We start from the raw sequence: 12,377 nt of genomic DNA, 5'->3' as shown, positions 1-12,377 counted from the left end.
ACCGTGGTCATTTCTTTGCATGTGGGGTTCTCTCCCTCCCTCACCCAAACGTTTGTATAAGAAAAATCATGAAAAAATGCTAGCCCTACTCTATCACCCCAGTCCTAGTTTTTTCTACTTTGAGGCACATCTTTCAGCCAGACAAGCATTGGTGTCAACAGCAAACGAAAGCTAAATTCCACGAGCTGCTCAGGGTGTCACGGGCTGCCTAGGACGGGAAGAAACAGAAAGGAAAACTAGCCCACACCCTCCATCACCCTCACAGTCAACCTGTCTTTCACTTCTCTCTCCCATTCATGTTTTTGTTCCACTTTTCTTTCCCGGATGGGAGGTATAGCCTGATCCCCTGAAACCAAAGTTTTCCAATTGTCATTTGAGGCCCATTAATAGGTCATGAAATTAATTTGCTGAGTTGTGATTAAAATTTTAAAAAATAAAGAATAGTTCAGAAAACATCAAAGTGCATCACGCAAAGTAAGGATAAACAGTAGTTTATAAAAGAGTTTTTCAGTTGAGTGTGCGTTATGTAGGGCCAAAATGTAAAATGTTTTTCTCACTCGGGGTTGTGATCAAACCAATCTGAAATTCCCTGCAGAAGAAGGCGTGAGCAGTAAACAACAGCGAAACGGTGGCCGGTGGGACCTTCACATCCTGGAATCGCCGATGCTTAAGTTCCAAACTTAAAACATGAAAGAGAATAATTTCCTAATAGAAATGCCACCTTTCGGTAACTTGTAAATTCCCATGCCTCTCTCCTGAAAACAGAGACGTAGCAGTGAGGCCAAATTTTTGAACTGCTTGAAGGAAACATTTTAGGATCTCAAGATTACCATCAGCTCTGGCGCTGGAAAACTTGGGCAATGGTTCTTTAAAACATGATGATGGGAAGATTCATGAATGAAAGGTGCAGAGCAGAAACCAGGTTACAGATGCTCACAGAATCCTCACAGATGCTCATCATTCTCTTTAGTATGTGAACATAGTTGAGGACCCATCAGAGGAGGGAGAAGTCAGGTGATGACTAAGCAAATGTCTAGGAGGCCCTTTACCCACTCACTGGAATCTTAATATAACAGTTTAAACTTAGAGCCAAGAAAAGTTTTGTTTCCTTTTTCTAAATAAAAAGAACACTGTGTCTGACCTTGACATTGGAGGGTTCGATTTCGGTGAGTCATATCCGCACTGGTATGAGTTTTTCAGTGCTTTTGATGAGTAAACACTAAATCCCACCAACTCCGAAATATTGCCTGACTTCAAAGGTCCAGCGTGAGCAACGGCCTTTGACGCAGAACAGAGGGCCTAGTAGACACACCAAAAGAGCTCAAGTACCCTTCCAACTAGAAGAATACCAAAAATGCTAAGAATTTTTGGTGAACTGCCTTCCATTGGCAGAGCTTGCCAAGAAGGAGAAGGGAGAATGCAGGACAGAAAGCAAGCCTTATCTCTGTAATCCGGAAACTTTTCAACAGGAATGGTTTCTTTCTTTTTTTATCAGAATTTAAAAAAAATTAGATGAGCTTTTTTAAGGCATGTCATGAAATGCATTTAGTAGCCCCCATCTCTCTGATTTATTAAGACACGTTCGTGAAAGGTTCCAGCCTCGGTACCAGCCAAACTCACCCAGAGTAACAGCACACTCCCATGTAAGGCCTCCAGTGATTTCTGTCCCCAGAATATGCGCAAATCATCTCCTGGAATGGAGGGGCCTGGGAGCGTCACATTATGTGCTTGGAGGTTAGCGCTGTATGATGTTGAGTCCTTTGGTTCCTTGGGGGTGTACTAATTCATTGTCACCTAAGAGTGACATTTCTGGGTTCTAAAAACAATGGGACCATTAACACAATTGCTGCTTTTCTTAGAGAACTAGAATTTGGGTTAGAGCTGGGTTAGCGTGTGGGCAGCCTTCCAGAAACGGGTTGCCAACATCTCTGTGGGTTCGGATGGTTGACCCAGGAGCCTGGGTAGAGGTAGAACCACGACTCTGCTTAAAGGACAACAGCAACAAATGCTCTCGCCTAATTAGAGGTCTTTGTGTGCGATGCATTCCTCTCTAACAATGCATATGGACTTCCCAGGTAACGCAGCGGTTAAGAATCCGCCTGCCAACACAGGGGACACAGGTTCGAGCCCTGATCTGGGAAGATCCCACATGCCGCGGTACAATTAAGCCCCTGTGCCACAACTACTGAGCCTGTGCTCTAGAGCCCGTGCTCCGCAACAAGAGAAGCCACCGCAATGAGAAGTCCGCGCACCGCAACAAAGAGTAGCCCCCGCTCGCCGCAACTAGAGAAAGCCCGCGTGCACAGCAACGAAGACCCAAAGCAGCCAAAAATAAATAAGTTTATAAAAACAAACGAACAAACAAAAAACAATGCATAGACACATCTGCATATCAGCAGTGGCCTTTCAAAGATGGGCACGTGGAGTGATCTGCCATGATGGGAACATGTTATTATTGACATTATTTATGACTGCCAGTGCATGGCAATGTTAACATGCAGACAGATACTTGGTCTCTTCTGTTGTGTTTTTAAATTCTCAGCAGACAGTGCACCCTGCTATTGCCTGCACTCAGGGCAGACCGCACCCCCCTGCACCCCCAGCCATTGGTATATCACTGCCTTTCAGTCATTCACATCTTTAGCAAGAATTACTTTAATCTGCCTCTTGGAATAATAGCTACCAATCGCTGAGCTCAAGTCCATGACAGGTGCTGTGCTAAGCATTTTACGTACAGCACTGTAATTTTAGTCTTTACAACAGCCCTAGGTAGAGGGTGCTTTATCTTCATTTTATAATTGAGTTATGGTGCCTCAGAAAGTTTCCCTCCACTGCCCAAGGTCACACAGCAGCTGCACAGCAGACAGGAACATGAACCCTAAATTCAAAGACTCACTGGAACCAAAATTCTCTGAAGGGATGATATTTAGGGAGGAAGTGAAGCATGGCACACGATCGGGGAAAAGAAGATTCTAGTGAGGACTGTTGGTACAATACTCTCCAAAAAACAAACATACAAGTAAGCCCTGATTTGTAGCCTTAGCCAATTTCCCCGGTGTGAGAACTTCCATCAGGGCAGATTTCACTGCACACAGGCACGGCTGGGAAGAGATGGGAATAACTGGCTCTCACGGTAACAGCCGGCTCCATGCGCACCTGGGTGCAGCCATGGGGCCCTTGGACTATTAGAGTGTTATGCAGGGGCTGGAACTGGGGCCATGGAGAAGAGCCTCAGGAGGTGACAGGGGTGCAGAAAAAGAGACAGGAGGGTGCGGGGACCTCACTTCCACCCCTACTTCATAGCAGCAATAGATGCCGCCACCTAAACGGCAGCGCTTTAGGCCCCCAATGTCCGGGTCACACGAGGGTCTCTGGTTTCTTTTATTTATTTATTTTTGGCTGCATTGGGTCTTCGTTGCTGTGCGCAGGCTTTCTCTAGTCGTGGTGAGTGGGGGCTACTCTCTGTTGTGGTGCGTGGGCTTCTCATTGCGGTGGGTTCTAGGGTCACGGGCACAGTAGTTGTGGCTTGCGGGCTCAGTAGTTGTGGCACGTGGGCTCAGTAGTTGTGGCACGTGGGCTCAGTAGTTGTGGCTCGCGGGCTCTAGAGCACAGGCTTCAGTAGTTGTGGCTCGTGGGCTCTAGAGCACAGGCTCAGTAGTTGTGGCGCATGGGCTTAGTTGCTCCACAGCATGTGGGATCTTCCCGGACCAGGGCTCGAACCCATGTCCCCTGTATTGGCAGGCGGATTCTTAACCACTGCACCACCAGTGAAGCCCAGGGGCTCTGGTCTGAATGTTTGTGTCCTCGTACAATTCATATGCTGAAATCCTGATGCCCATGTGATGGTATCAGGAGGTGGGGCTTTTGGGAGGTGATGAGGTCATGAATACGCAGCCCCCATGAATGGGATTCGTGCTCTGGTACACGATACCCCAGAGAGATTCCTCGCCCCTCCGCCGTGTGGTTAGAGCAAAAAGGACAGCCGCCTATGCGGAAGCAGGCCCTCAGCAGGTACCAGATCTGCACCTTGATCCTGGCCTTCCCAGCACTCCAGAACTGACAGAAATGAATTTCTGTTGATTATAAGCCACTTAAATTATGGCACTTTGTTGTAGCAATTCAAACAGAGTAAGATGCAAGGGCTCTGCCCCTCAAATCCGTTACACACAGGGCAGCCAGAGGGGCCTCTACCACCCCAGCCGAGTAGCCTCCCTGCTTCAATGCTGCCCTACAGGAAGACTCCACCCACTTCCCTGGCCATCAGGGCCCTGGATCACGCTCCAGCTCTCTGCCTAGGGCTCCGTTTGCTCCTTCCGGCCCCCGCACCACCCTGTGCCACCCCTGCCACAGGCCTCTGTAAGGACTCAGCTTTCTGTGCCCTGCCTCTACCCCAGAAGGTTGTCACCATCTGCCGGGAAAGCCTTCCCTGAGTTCCTGCCGAGGTCAATTCCTCCTGGGAGCCTCTTGCACAGTACCAAGGGCGCACAGGTCTTCTTTAGATATTTTTTTGGACAGAGAAGGTCCCTCTGGAGAAAGGAGGTCTTTGGCCTAGAATCTAAAGAATGAGAAGCAGCTGGCTATGTGAAGATCTCAATAAATGCTCGCTTTATGAAGGGACATTGGAAATCACCCAAGACAGAACCACCATCCAGGAATCCTCTGTGAGATACGAGTTCTCTTCATAACCAAAACGTGGCCCACACCTGTGCACAGCAGTTGCTTAATAAGTGTCTGAGGAAATGAAATTAGCAAACAGACCTAACTGCCCCCTGGAGAAACCAGGCTGAGGCCCAGCACTGGCTTATCCAGGGTCCTGCCAATTTCATGAGGGTCTTTTCACTTCTTCTAAAGGCTGGTCCTGTCCAATTTTTTATTATGAACTATTTCCAACATATAGAAAATGTGAGAGAATATCACAATAAATGGGCAGAAGAGAAAAAGAAGGGAAAGCTAAGACAGTCAAGGGTGAGGCCAAGGGCGTGGCCAAAACCATGGCCAGGGCATGGTCAAGGGCATGGTCATTGTTTGTTTGTTTGTTTGTTTTTGCGGTACGCGGGCCTCTCCCTGTTGTGGTCTCCCGTTGCGGACGTGCAGGCCCAGCAGCCATGGCTCAAGGGCCCAGCCGCTCCGCGGCATGTGGGATCTTCCCGGACCGGGGCACGAACCCGTGTCCCCTGCATTGGCAGGCGGACTCTCAACCACTGCGCCACCAGGGAAGCCCTAGGGGGTGTGGTCATTTTTTGAGATTCAGCAGAGGGAGGACGCTACTAAAAACGTGGGCATCTAGAAGTGATTTTCCTGAGTCTGTGAGGTAGGGCAGGAGTTGGTGAGAATCCCTGGGTGGGGAGCAGGGGAGTTTCGGCTGTTCTGCAAACTTTGGGCCTGCTTGTGAGAGCTTGTGATTGTGTGTACTAGTGAGTGAGTGTGCGTATGTGGTATGACTACATGTGTGACAGTGCATATGTGTACAATAGTGTGTATGGGTGTGATAGTGTATACGTGTGAGTCCAGGTGTGTGCATCGTGTGTGATAGCGTGTGCATTGTGAGTGTGTGATAGTGTGTGCATTGTGAGTGTGTGATAGTGTGTACATGGGTGCACGTGTGAGTATGAGTGAGTTTGAGTGTATGTTTGGACGCAGAGTAGGGGCGCTGAGCCATAGGGCCGTTCTAAGGTATCTGGGTCCCAGCAAGGAAAGGATTTGAGACGGAAGCCTGGACATTTGCCAAAGCCCCCAGGGCTTTCTCTGAAGACATGCGCCTGAGACCGTTCCACGCGTATGGTGTGCGTTAGAAATGGCGCAAGTTAGTGGAGAGAAGTGCAAGAATCCGAATAGAAGAGCTTGCTCCCGCCAAGTCCTCTTCCTCTTTCTTTCTCCTTAGGAAACATGCTGCTTCAGGAGCCCCCGCTGAAGGTGAAAGTGGGAAGAAGCCAATCTGTAAAGATCTGGAATCTGGGGCTCAGCTGGCAGCTGTGCCACCAGCCTCCTCAGAAAAATAAGTTGCCCTGCAGCCGGGGGAGGGGGAGCCTCATAACAAGCCTTCCTCTGAAAAGGAGAAGCAGCTCCTTATGTTGGGGAAAAGCCATCGCAGTCTCTCGTCACCTGGCATCTTTAGCGTCAGTACAACCAAGTTTTACATATTAGGAAGGATTTTTTAAAATTCAGGGATTTGCAAGAATTCACACAGATCGGTGCGCGTGCGCACACAACACGCACACAAATACACACAAACTAAAACACCAGGTGGGATGGGGCCCCGACATTCCTATGAACAAGAGTTTCAAAGCCGGACGAACATCAGCTGGCGGAGCATTGTCGTCAGGGAACCCACCCCCTGCGCGTGCTGTGCCCCTCGCAAGTTACTTACTAGGTTGGCATTTAAAGGAGACCAGGAGGTATTTACTGCTTCCTGGACAAAGGTCAGGTCCAAAAACACGGCTATTGACCAGGAGGTGGCAGGTCCGCTGGTTCTGGCATTCGTCCAGCACCTTCTAAAATGAGGGGGTAGAAAAGGGACAGGCTTGAGAATCACACACAGTGTCTGCGAGACTCCACACCTGGGCTGCTCTGGGCTCTCAGGAGGAAGGGCACCTGCCTGCCTGGCCTGGGGCTCCCGTTTTAAAACCTTCTCGCTGGTACCAGCTGTGCCTAAGATGGAAGCATCCGCACGCGGCTGACCAGGTCGGCTGCCTGTCTCCCCATGTCTCCCCCAAACGAAACCTGCTCCAAGAGTGCCAGGCCTCCCTCAGAAAACCAGCTCCTATTCGGCTCACCTGGCACCACTGCTGACAGCTTGGGCGAGAGCGCTGCATCATGGAGGGTCCCAGGGACGGCAGCAAAATCAGGGCACCGCGGAGTGTGGACTGGAGGGGACTCGGAGGCCCCCTTCTGGGAGGGATCCCTGGTTTTAAAGCTGACAGAGGCCTATGGGGAGCGGGAACCGTAATCACAGCTCCTCATCCTTAGAAACACCTGACGCTGGCCACAGGGGAGCTCAGCATCTGGGGGACGCCTTGGAGACCCCAACCCAAACACAGGCCAACTAATGAAAATTAAAAAGCTGATTCCCTAGGAGGCGGGTCAAAAGGGATCTTGCTGTGATTTATGTCATAGAGTGTTCTGCCTATGTTCTCCGCTAAGAGTTTGATAGTTTCTGGCCTTACATTTAGGTCTTTAATCCATTTTGAGCTTATTTTTGTGTATGGCATTAAGGAGTGTTCTAATCTCATACTTTTACATGTACCTGTCCAGTTTTCCCAGCACCACTTCTTGAAGAGGCTGTCTCTTCTCCACTGTATATTCTTGCCTCCTTTATCAAAGATAAGGTGACCATATGTGCGTGGATTTAATTCTGGGCTTTCTATCCTGTTCCATTGATCTATATTTCTGGTTTTGTGCCAGTACCATACTGTCTTGATTACTGTAGCTTTGTAGTATAGTCTGAAGTCAGGGAGCCTGATTCCTCCTAGAGTCTGTCATACAGAGTGAAGTAAGTCAGAAAGAGAAAAAGAAATACCGTATGCTAACACATATATATGGAAACTAAGAAAAAAAAAAAAGGTCATGAAGAACCTAGGGGCAAGACGGGAATAAAGCCACAGACCTACTAGAGAATGGACTTGAGGATATGGGGAGGGGGAAGGGTAAGCTGGGACAAAGCGAGAGAGAGGCATGGACATATATACACTACCAAACGTAAAATAGTTAGCTAGTGGGAAGCAGCCGCATAGCACAGGGAGATCAGTTTGGTGCTTTGTGACCACATAGAGGGGTGGGATAGGGAGCGGGGGAGGGAGGGAGATGCAAGAGGGAAGAGATATGGGAACATACGTATATGTATAACTGATTCACTTTGTTATAAAGCAGAAACTAACACACCATTGTAAAGCAATTATACTCCAATAAAGAGATTAAAAAAAAAAAAAAGCTGATTCCCACCCTCGCTAACCTCAAGGACGTGGGACCCACGTTTCCTGGTGGAGCAATTTTCTGGGTGGAATATGCAGGCTTTCTGTTGAGTATTTGGCTTAAAATTTTTCCTTTATAAAAATAAATTTTAAAAAAAGCTTTCCTTCAAATCTCTCCCGACCTTTTCCAGGCAGATCACACCTTTGTGAGTCTGCTCTGCGGAAGCTTGGGGAACACCCAGTACTGGGTCGCAGATGGGCCAGCGTCACGCTGCTGCCCTTCTGGCTCCCAAACGGATCAGGCCCTGCCGACGACAAACACAGAGGTCGTCCACACCAAGTACTGTAAAAATGTTCCCAAGAATCTACTTATTACTATTGGACTGAACTGCAGACTCACGAGCCTGTCTGAGTCGCCATGTTCTCATAGTGGCTCATGGAATATCTCCGTGAAGGATGCTGGCCCTACCAGGTATCCCCCCGTCACCTCAGGGGCCCCGTGGATGTGCGTAAAATCAGGAAAAATGCCCAGGGAGACCCCAAGGACCCCCAGATGATGGTGCATATTCCACGGCCGAGGGTATCGTGAAATAACTCAGCCCTTGGAGGGCTCTTCGTGTTACAGCCAGGGAATGGGACCCAAGGGCAGAGCTCTTTCCAAACTGTATTACAGCTGGAAGTTGCAGACAGGGGACTTCCTATAGCCATTCAGTCGTGGGCTAGATCAGGGGAGGTGCTCCTGTGTGGACATCAACCTGTTCTCTCCTACGTTAAGCAACTGCCCCCTGAGGAAGCACCTTGCCTCAGCTCCCAAACACAGGTTAAAAGACAAAGTAAAGGATCTCCTAGCGTGAGGGGATGTTTCTGGCAAACAAACCCTCCGCACAGCATCAGAATTGTGTTCACAGATTCTGACTTGTCTGCCCGGTTATGGCAACATCCTCTTCCCTCGGGGATGCCCGGCAAAGGCAGGCGCCCGTGTTGGAGGGCGAGGTGCCCGTGTTTTGGAACCGCAGGACGCCAGGAGTTCATACATTCACAAAGCAGGCGCTGCCGCCCTGGTGGCACCGGCCACGTTCTTTCTATGTCCCTAGGAGGGCAGCAGAAAGCCTGGGTACCCGGGATAGGTGGGCAAGAGTGCTGGGGGGAGGAAAGGGAACATTCTCAAGGTACAGGGAAGGATTGGGGGTAGGGTGGGGCACACAAGTAAAGGAACTTCTTGTCTCCAGAAGACACACGTTGTGTCTCCTCAGGGTGTGGAAACCAGGGGATTCATTCAAACACATTCTTCTGGCTCCTCAGTTGGTGTCTTTACCAATCACATGACCACCCAGGTACTACAATGCTTAGCTTGGAAGTAACACACAGTAGACAAAATAGAAAAATCCTTACATGATCATTTTTTGTTTGCTTCTCCTCTTCCGGCCTTAGGAGCTGCACAGCATTGCAGCTAATTCCATGTCTCCTCAGTCCGCCTAGGAAATTTACCATCACCCACATTTCCCACAACTGACAAAATCAAGCTGACATCTAATTTGCCACCTATCTGCTCTCACCACCGTGACTCCAATGGACTCACAGGGAACTTTGGAGGCATTAAAAAAACCCAAGGCCAAGGGACTCCATAATCTTAGCTAACTAGTTATAAATGTTGAGGGGCCTGGGAGAGCAGAACAGAGGTTGTTTGGATCATTGAAAGCCAGAATAGTCTAGAATCATCATTGCTATATTAGTTTTGACCTCCCCGTAGACCACGTATTTCCCCAATGCCGACTGAAAAAAGAATGAGTCAGCCACCCCCCACCCTTAATTCCTGGTACCATCAAGGACGAACCAGCAGAAACTGCCCAAAATAGCTCCAAACAAGAATAACATGATTATCTACAACTGGAGAAGCAAACCATAAAAAAAAAAAAAAAAGATAATTAGTGATGTTCCCCTTCCTTGAGTGCATTCTCTAAGAATTTGATCATGACTTCTGATGTCTGCCTTGTGGTTTCCACTAAAGAATGCACAGCCTTTCATCTCTCCCGGGGTACTGATAGGCAACGTAGGCCTGGAGGTTAAAGCCCAACATGACGATACTTTATTGCAGGGAGGAGTGTGCCTATGAATAACTTCATTCTGCAAGTGTATTAAGGGAGCTCTCCAATAAGCAGGAATTCTATTTAGACTCGTTTGGTAAAGGATCCTTTTGAGAAGCAAAGACTAGCTCGCCTGCAAAATGCGTGATTTGCCTACACTGAGATTTCATAAGGTGGGTTTGCTTTGAGTACACTATAGAATCACAAGTAGATACACAGAGAGAGAGACAGAGAGGGAGCGAGAGAGAAACCCATTTCGTTATCTTAAACCATCTGTGAAAGGCAATACCTGCAGTGTGGTGGGCGCCACACAGGTTAAGCTGTCTTCTCTCTGGGAGGCAGGTTGCTGCGCGCTACATGTTTGGTAATCTTGCCCATAAAATGCCGATTGGACACTTATCGTCGAATGCCGAGGGCAGTGCAGATCCAGATGGTCCCCATCACAGGCATAGGCGGTGTGGTTTTGCAGGAGTTTGGTTAGGTAACCTAGAAAATATGCAGCCGGGTTACAAGAGGCCCAGGAGTTCACCACTCCTTCATGGATTTGGGGGCAGGAGGACCTCGGCTCCCCGGAGGGAGGAGCTGGTCAGTGAGGAAGGTGTGGGCGGGGCCTCCTCAGCTGCTCCCTGGACAGGACACCAGACAGGCCCGGAGCTGGGGTGGAGGGACCGGATGCTCGTTTTTCCATCTGGGCCTGAAACCTTGGTCTGGAATGGCACGTTGCAAGCCTCCAAGGGCTCCTTCCCTCCAGGAAGCACTAAAGGACGGGCCAGGAGCCATGAAGTCCCAAAGCATCTCTATAAAGCAGGAAAAAAATGCGAGTAGGTGTCCCTTGGGCATGTAGATGCCTGTCCTGGGGGAGACTCGGGTTCTCTGATCTCCCACTAGCGGGGCCAGGCCTTCCTGGGGCGAGGGGATGCCGTTTTATTTTAGGAAACCACTCCTGGGCCTGCCTCAGTCCTGGAGAAGAAAGCAAGGCAGGCCCCCTGCATGGGATAAGGGCCTTCTCTGAAGGAAAGGGAAGGGGAGGATGGTGGGGCTCTGTTATGGGTCGAATAGTGTCCCATCCCCCCAAATTCATGTTCACCCGGAACCTCAGAATGTGACCTTATTTGGACACAGGGAGGGTCGTTGCAGACATAATTAGTTAAGATGAGGTCAGACTGGAGTAAGAAAGGCCCTTAATCCTGTATGACCTATGTCCTGATGAGAAGAGAAGAGACACAGAGGCAGACAGCCATGTTTCTACAAGCCAAGAACACCAGGGATTGCTGGGAGCCCCCAGGAGCTGGAAGAGGCGAGGAAAGACTCTTCCTTAGAAACTTCAGAGACAGCACGGCCCTCCGGACGCCTTGATCTCAGCCTTCGGGCCTCTGGAACTCTGAGAGAATGTATTTCTGTTGTCTTCAGTCACTCAAGTTAGTGGTCATTTGTTACAGCAGCCCCTGCAAACTCATACAGGCTCCCGATCCCTGCGTCTCCAGCTGGCTGGCTGAGCTGAGCAGGGCCTCGGGCTCGGAGGAGCGCCGGCGGCCTGGATGTTTTCTCAGGAAGGAGGAGGGAAGGTTCATCTGAAACACAGATTCCTTTCCTCCTTCTCACACCTCACGAGGTCAGTCGCAAGGCGGCTGGGAGGGAAGCCAGGGACTTTCTGGTGAGGTGTGTGGGAGACGGCCTGGCAGCCTTCGGCCCTCTGAGGGGGAAGAGGGAGAGTGTAGGAGGGCAGCCTTAGAGCTCCCCAGTTCCCACACGGCCAGGCCGTGTTCCAGCTAGTCCTGCTTGGCTTTCAAAATCCTCTCCGGGCCGTAATGCTCTGCAAAAGGCACCCAGTCCAGCTCCCTGGGCTTCCCTGACAGTCACAGAAAAGGGACTGAGATGCTCTGCGGTACGGTGGGCACACCAGCCCATCCACGCCTGCCCACCTGAGGGCGGAGACCGGGCGCCTTGACAGCACACTGCATCCAGACTGTAGGTCTTTCACTGCGGCTCCTTTTTTTCCTTCCCGCCCATGATAATCATCCTAAGAAAGGCCAAGACATCAGCTACCCTGATTTAACGCTGCTTAGAGAAGCAAAGTCTAGCTTGAGCAGCAAAACTGCCAGCGGGCATGTGAGTCAAGGGCCTGCTTGGTGAAATGCTGTCACTCGTAAGGTCACTCAAACCCCTCAGGGCACCAAGAGGGGCCAGGAAGAGGCCCCTTGGTGGTCCTAGGGCCCCAGGTCGGTGTCATCCTGTAGGATACACAGGTGAGCCCTGATTAAGCCATGATTTGATTTGTACAAGATCATTTGTGGGATCTCAGCATTATGGGCTGAGCTGAGCCACACCAGGGAACTCACGGTGGCCCTCAGGCTGCCCCCAGGCCAGCACCCACCCTGAGGCTTCC

At 50.1% G+C, this 12,377-nt stretch overlaps 1 protein-coding gene across 2 annotated transcripts in view; it reads right to left on the bottom strand.

The window, feature by feature from the left end:
- The window catches only part of EVA1C (eva-1 homolog C), an 84,609-nt gene that overhangs the window by 37,944 nt on the left and 34,288 nt on the right, over positions 1-12,377 (bottom strand). For both annotated transcript variants that reach the window (XM_079921903.1, XM_079921904.1), the window contains exons 2-3: positions 10,281-10,477; positions 6,368-6,491 (exon numbers count right to left, since the gene is read on the bottom strand). In XM_079921903.1, coding sequence (XP_079778029.1) covers positions 6,368-6,491; positions 10,281-10,477 — 321 coding nt within the window. The remainder of the gene's footprint in view (positions 1-6,367; positions 6,492-10,280; positions 10,478-12,377) is intronic.

Source organism: Stenella coeruleoalba, assembly GCF_951394435.1.
Source record: "Stenella coeruleoalba genome assembly, chromosome: 5".
In the NCBI taxonomy this organism is placed as follows: domain Eukaryota; kingdom Metazoa; phylum Chordata; class Mammalia; order Artiodactyla; family Delphinidae; genus Stenella; species Stenella coeruleoalba.
This window is presented reverse-complemented; position numbering and strand designations above follow the sequence as displayed.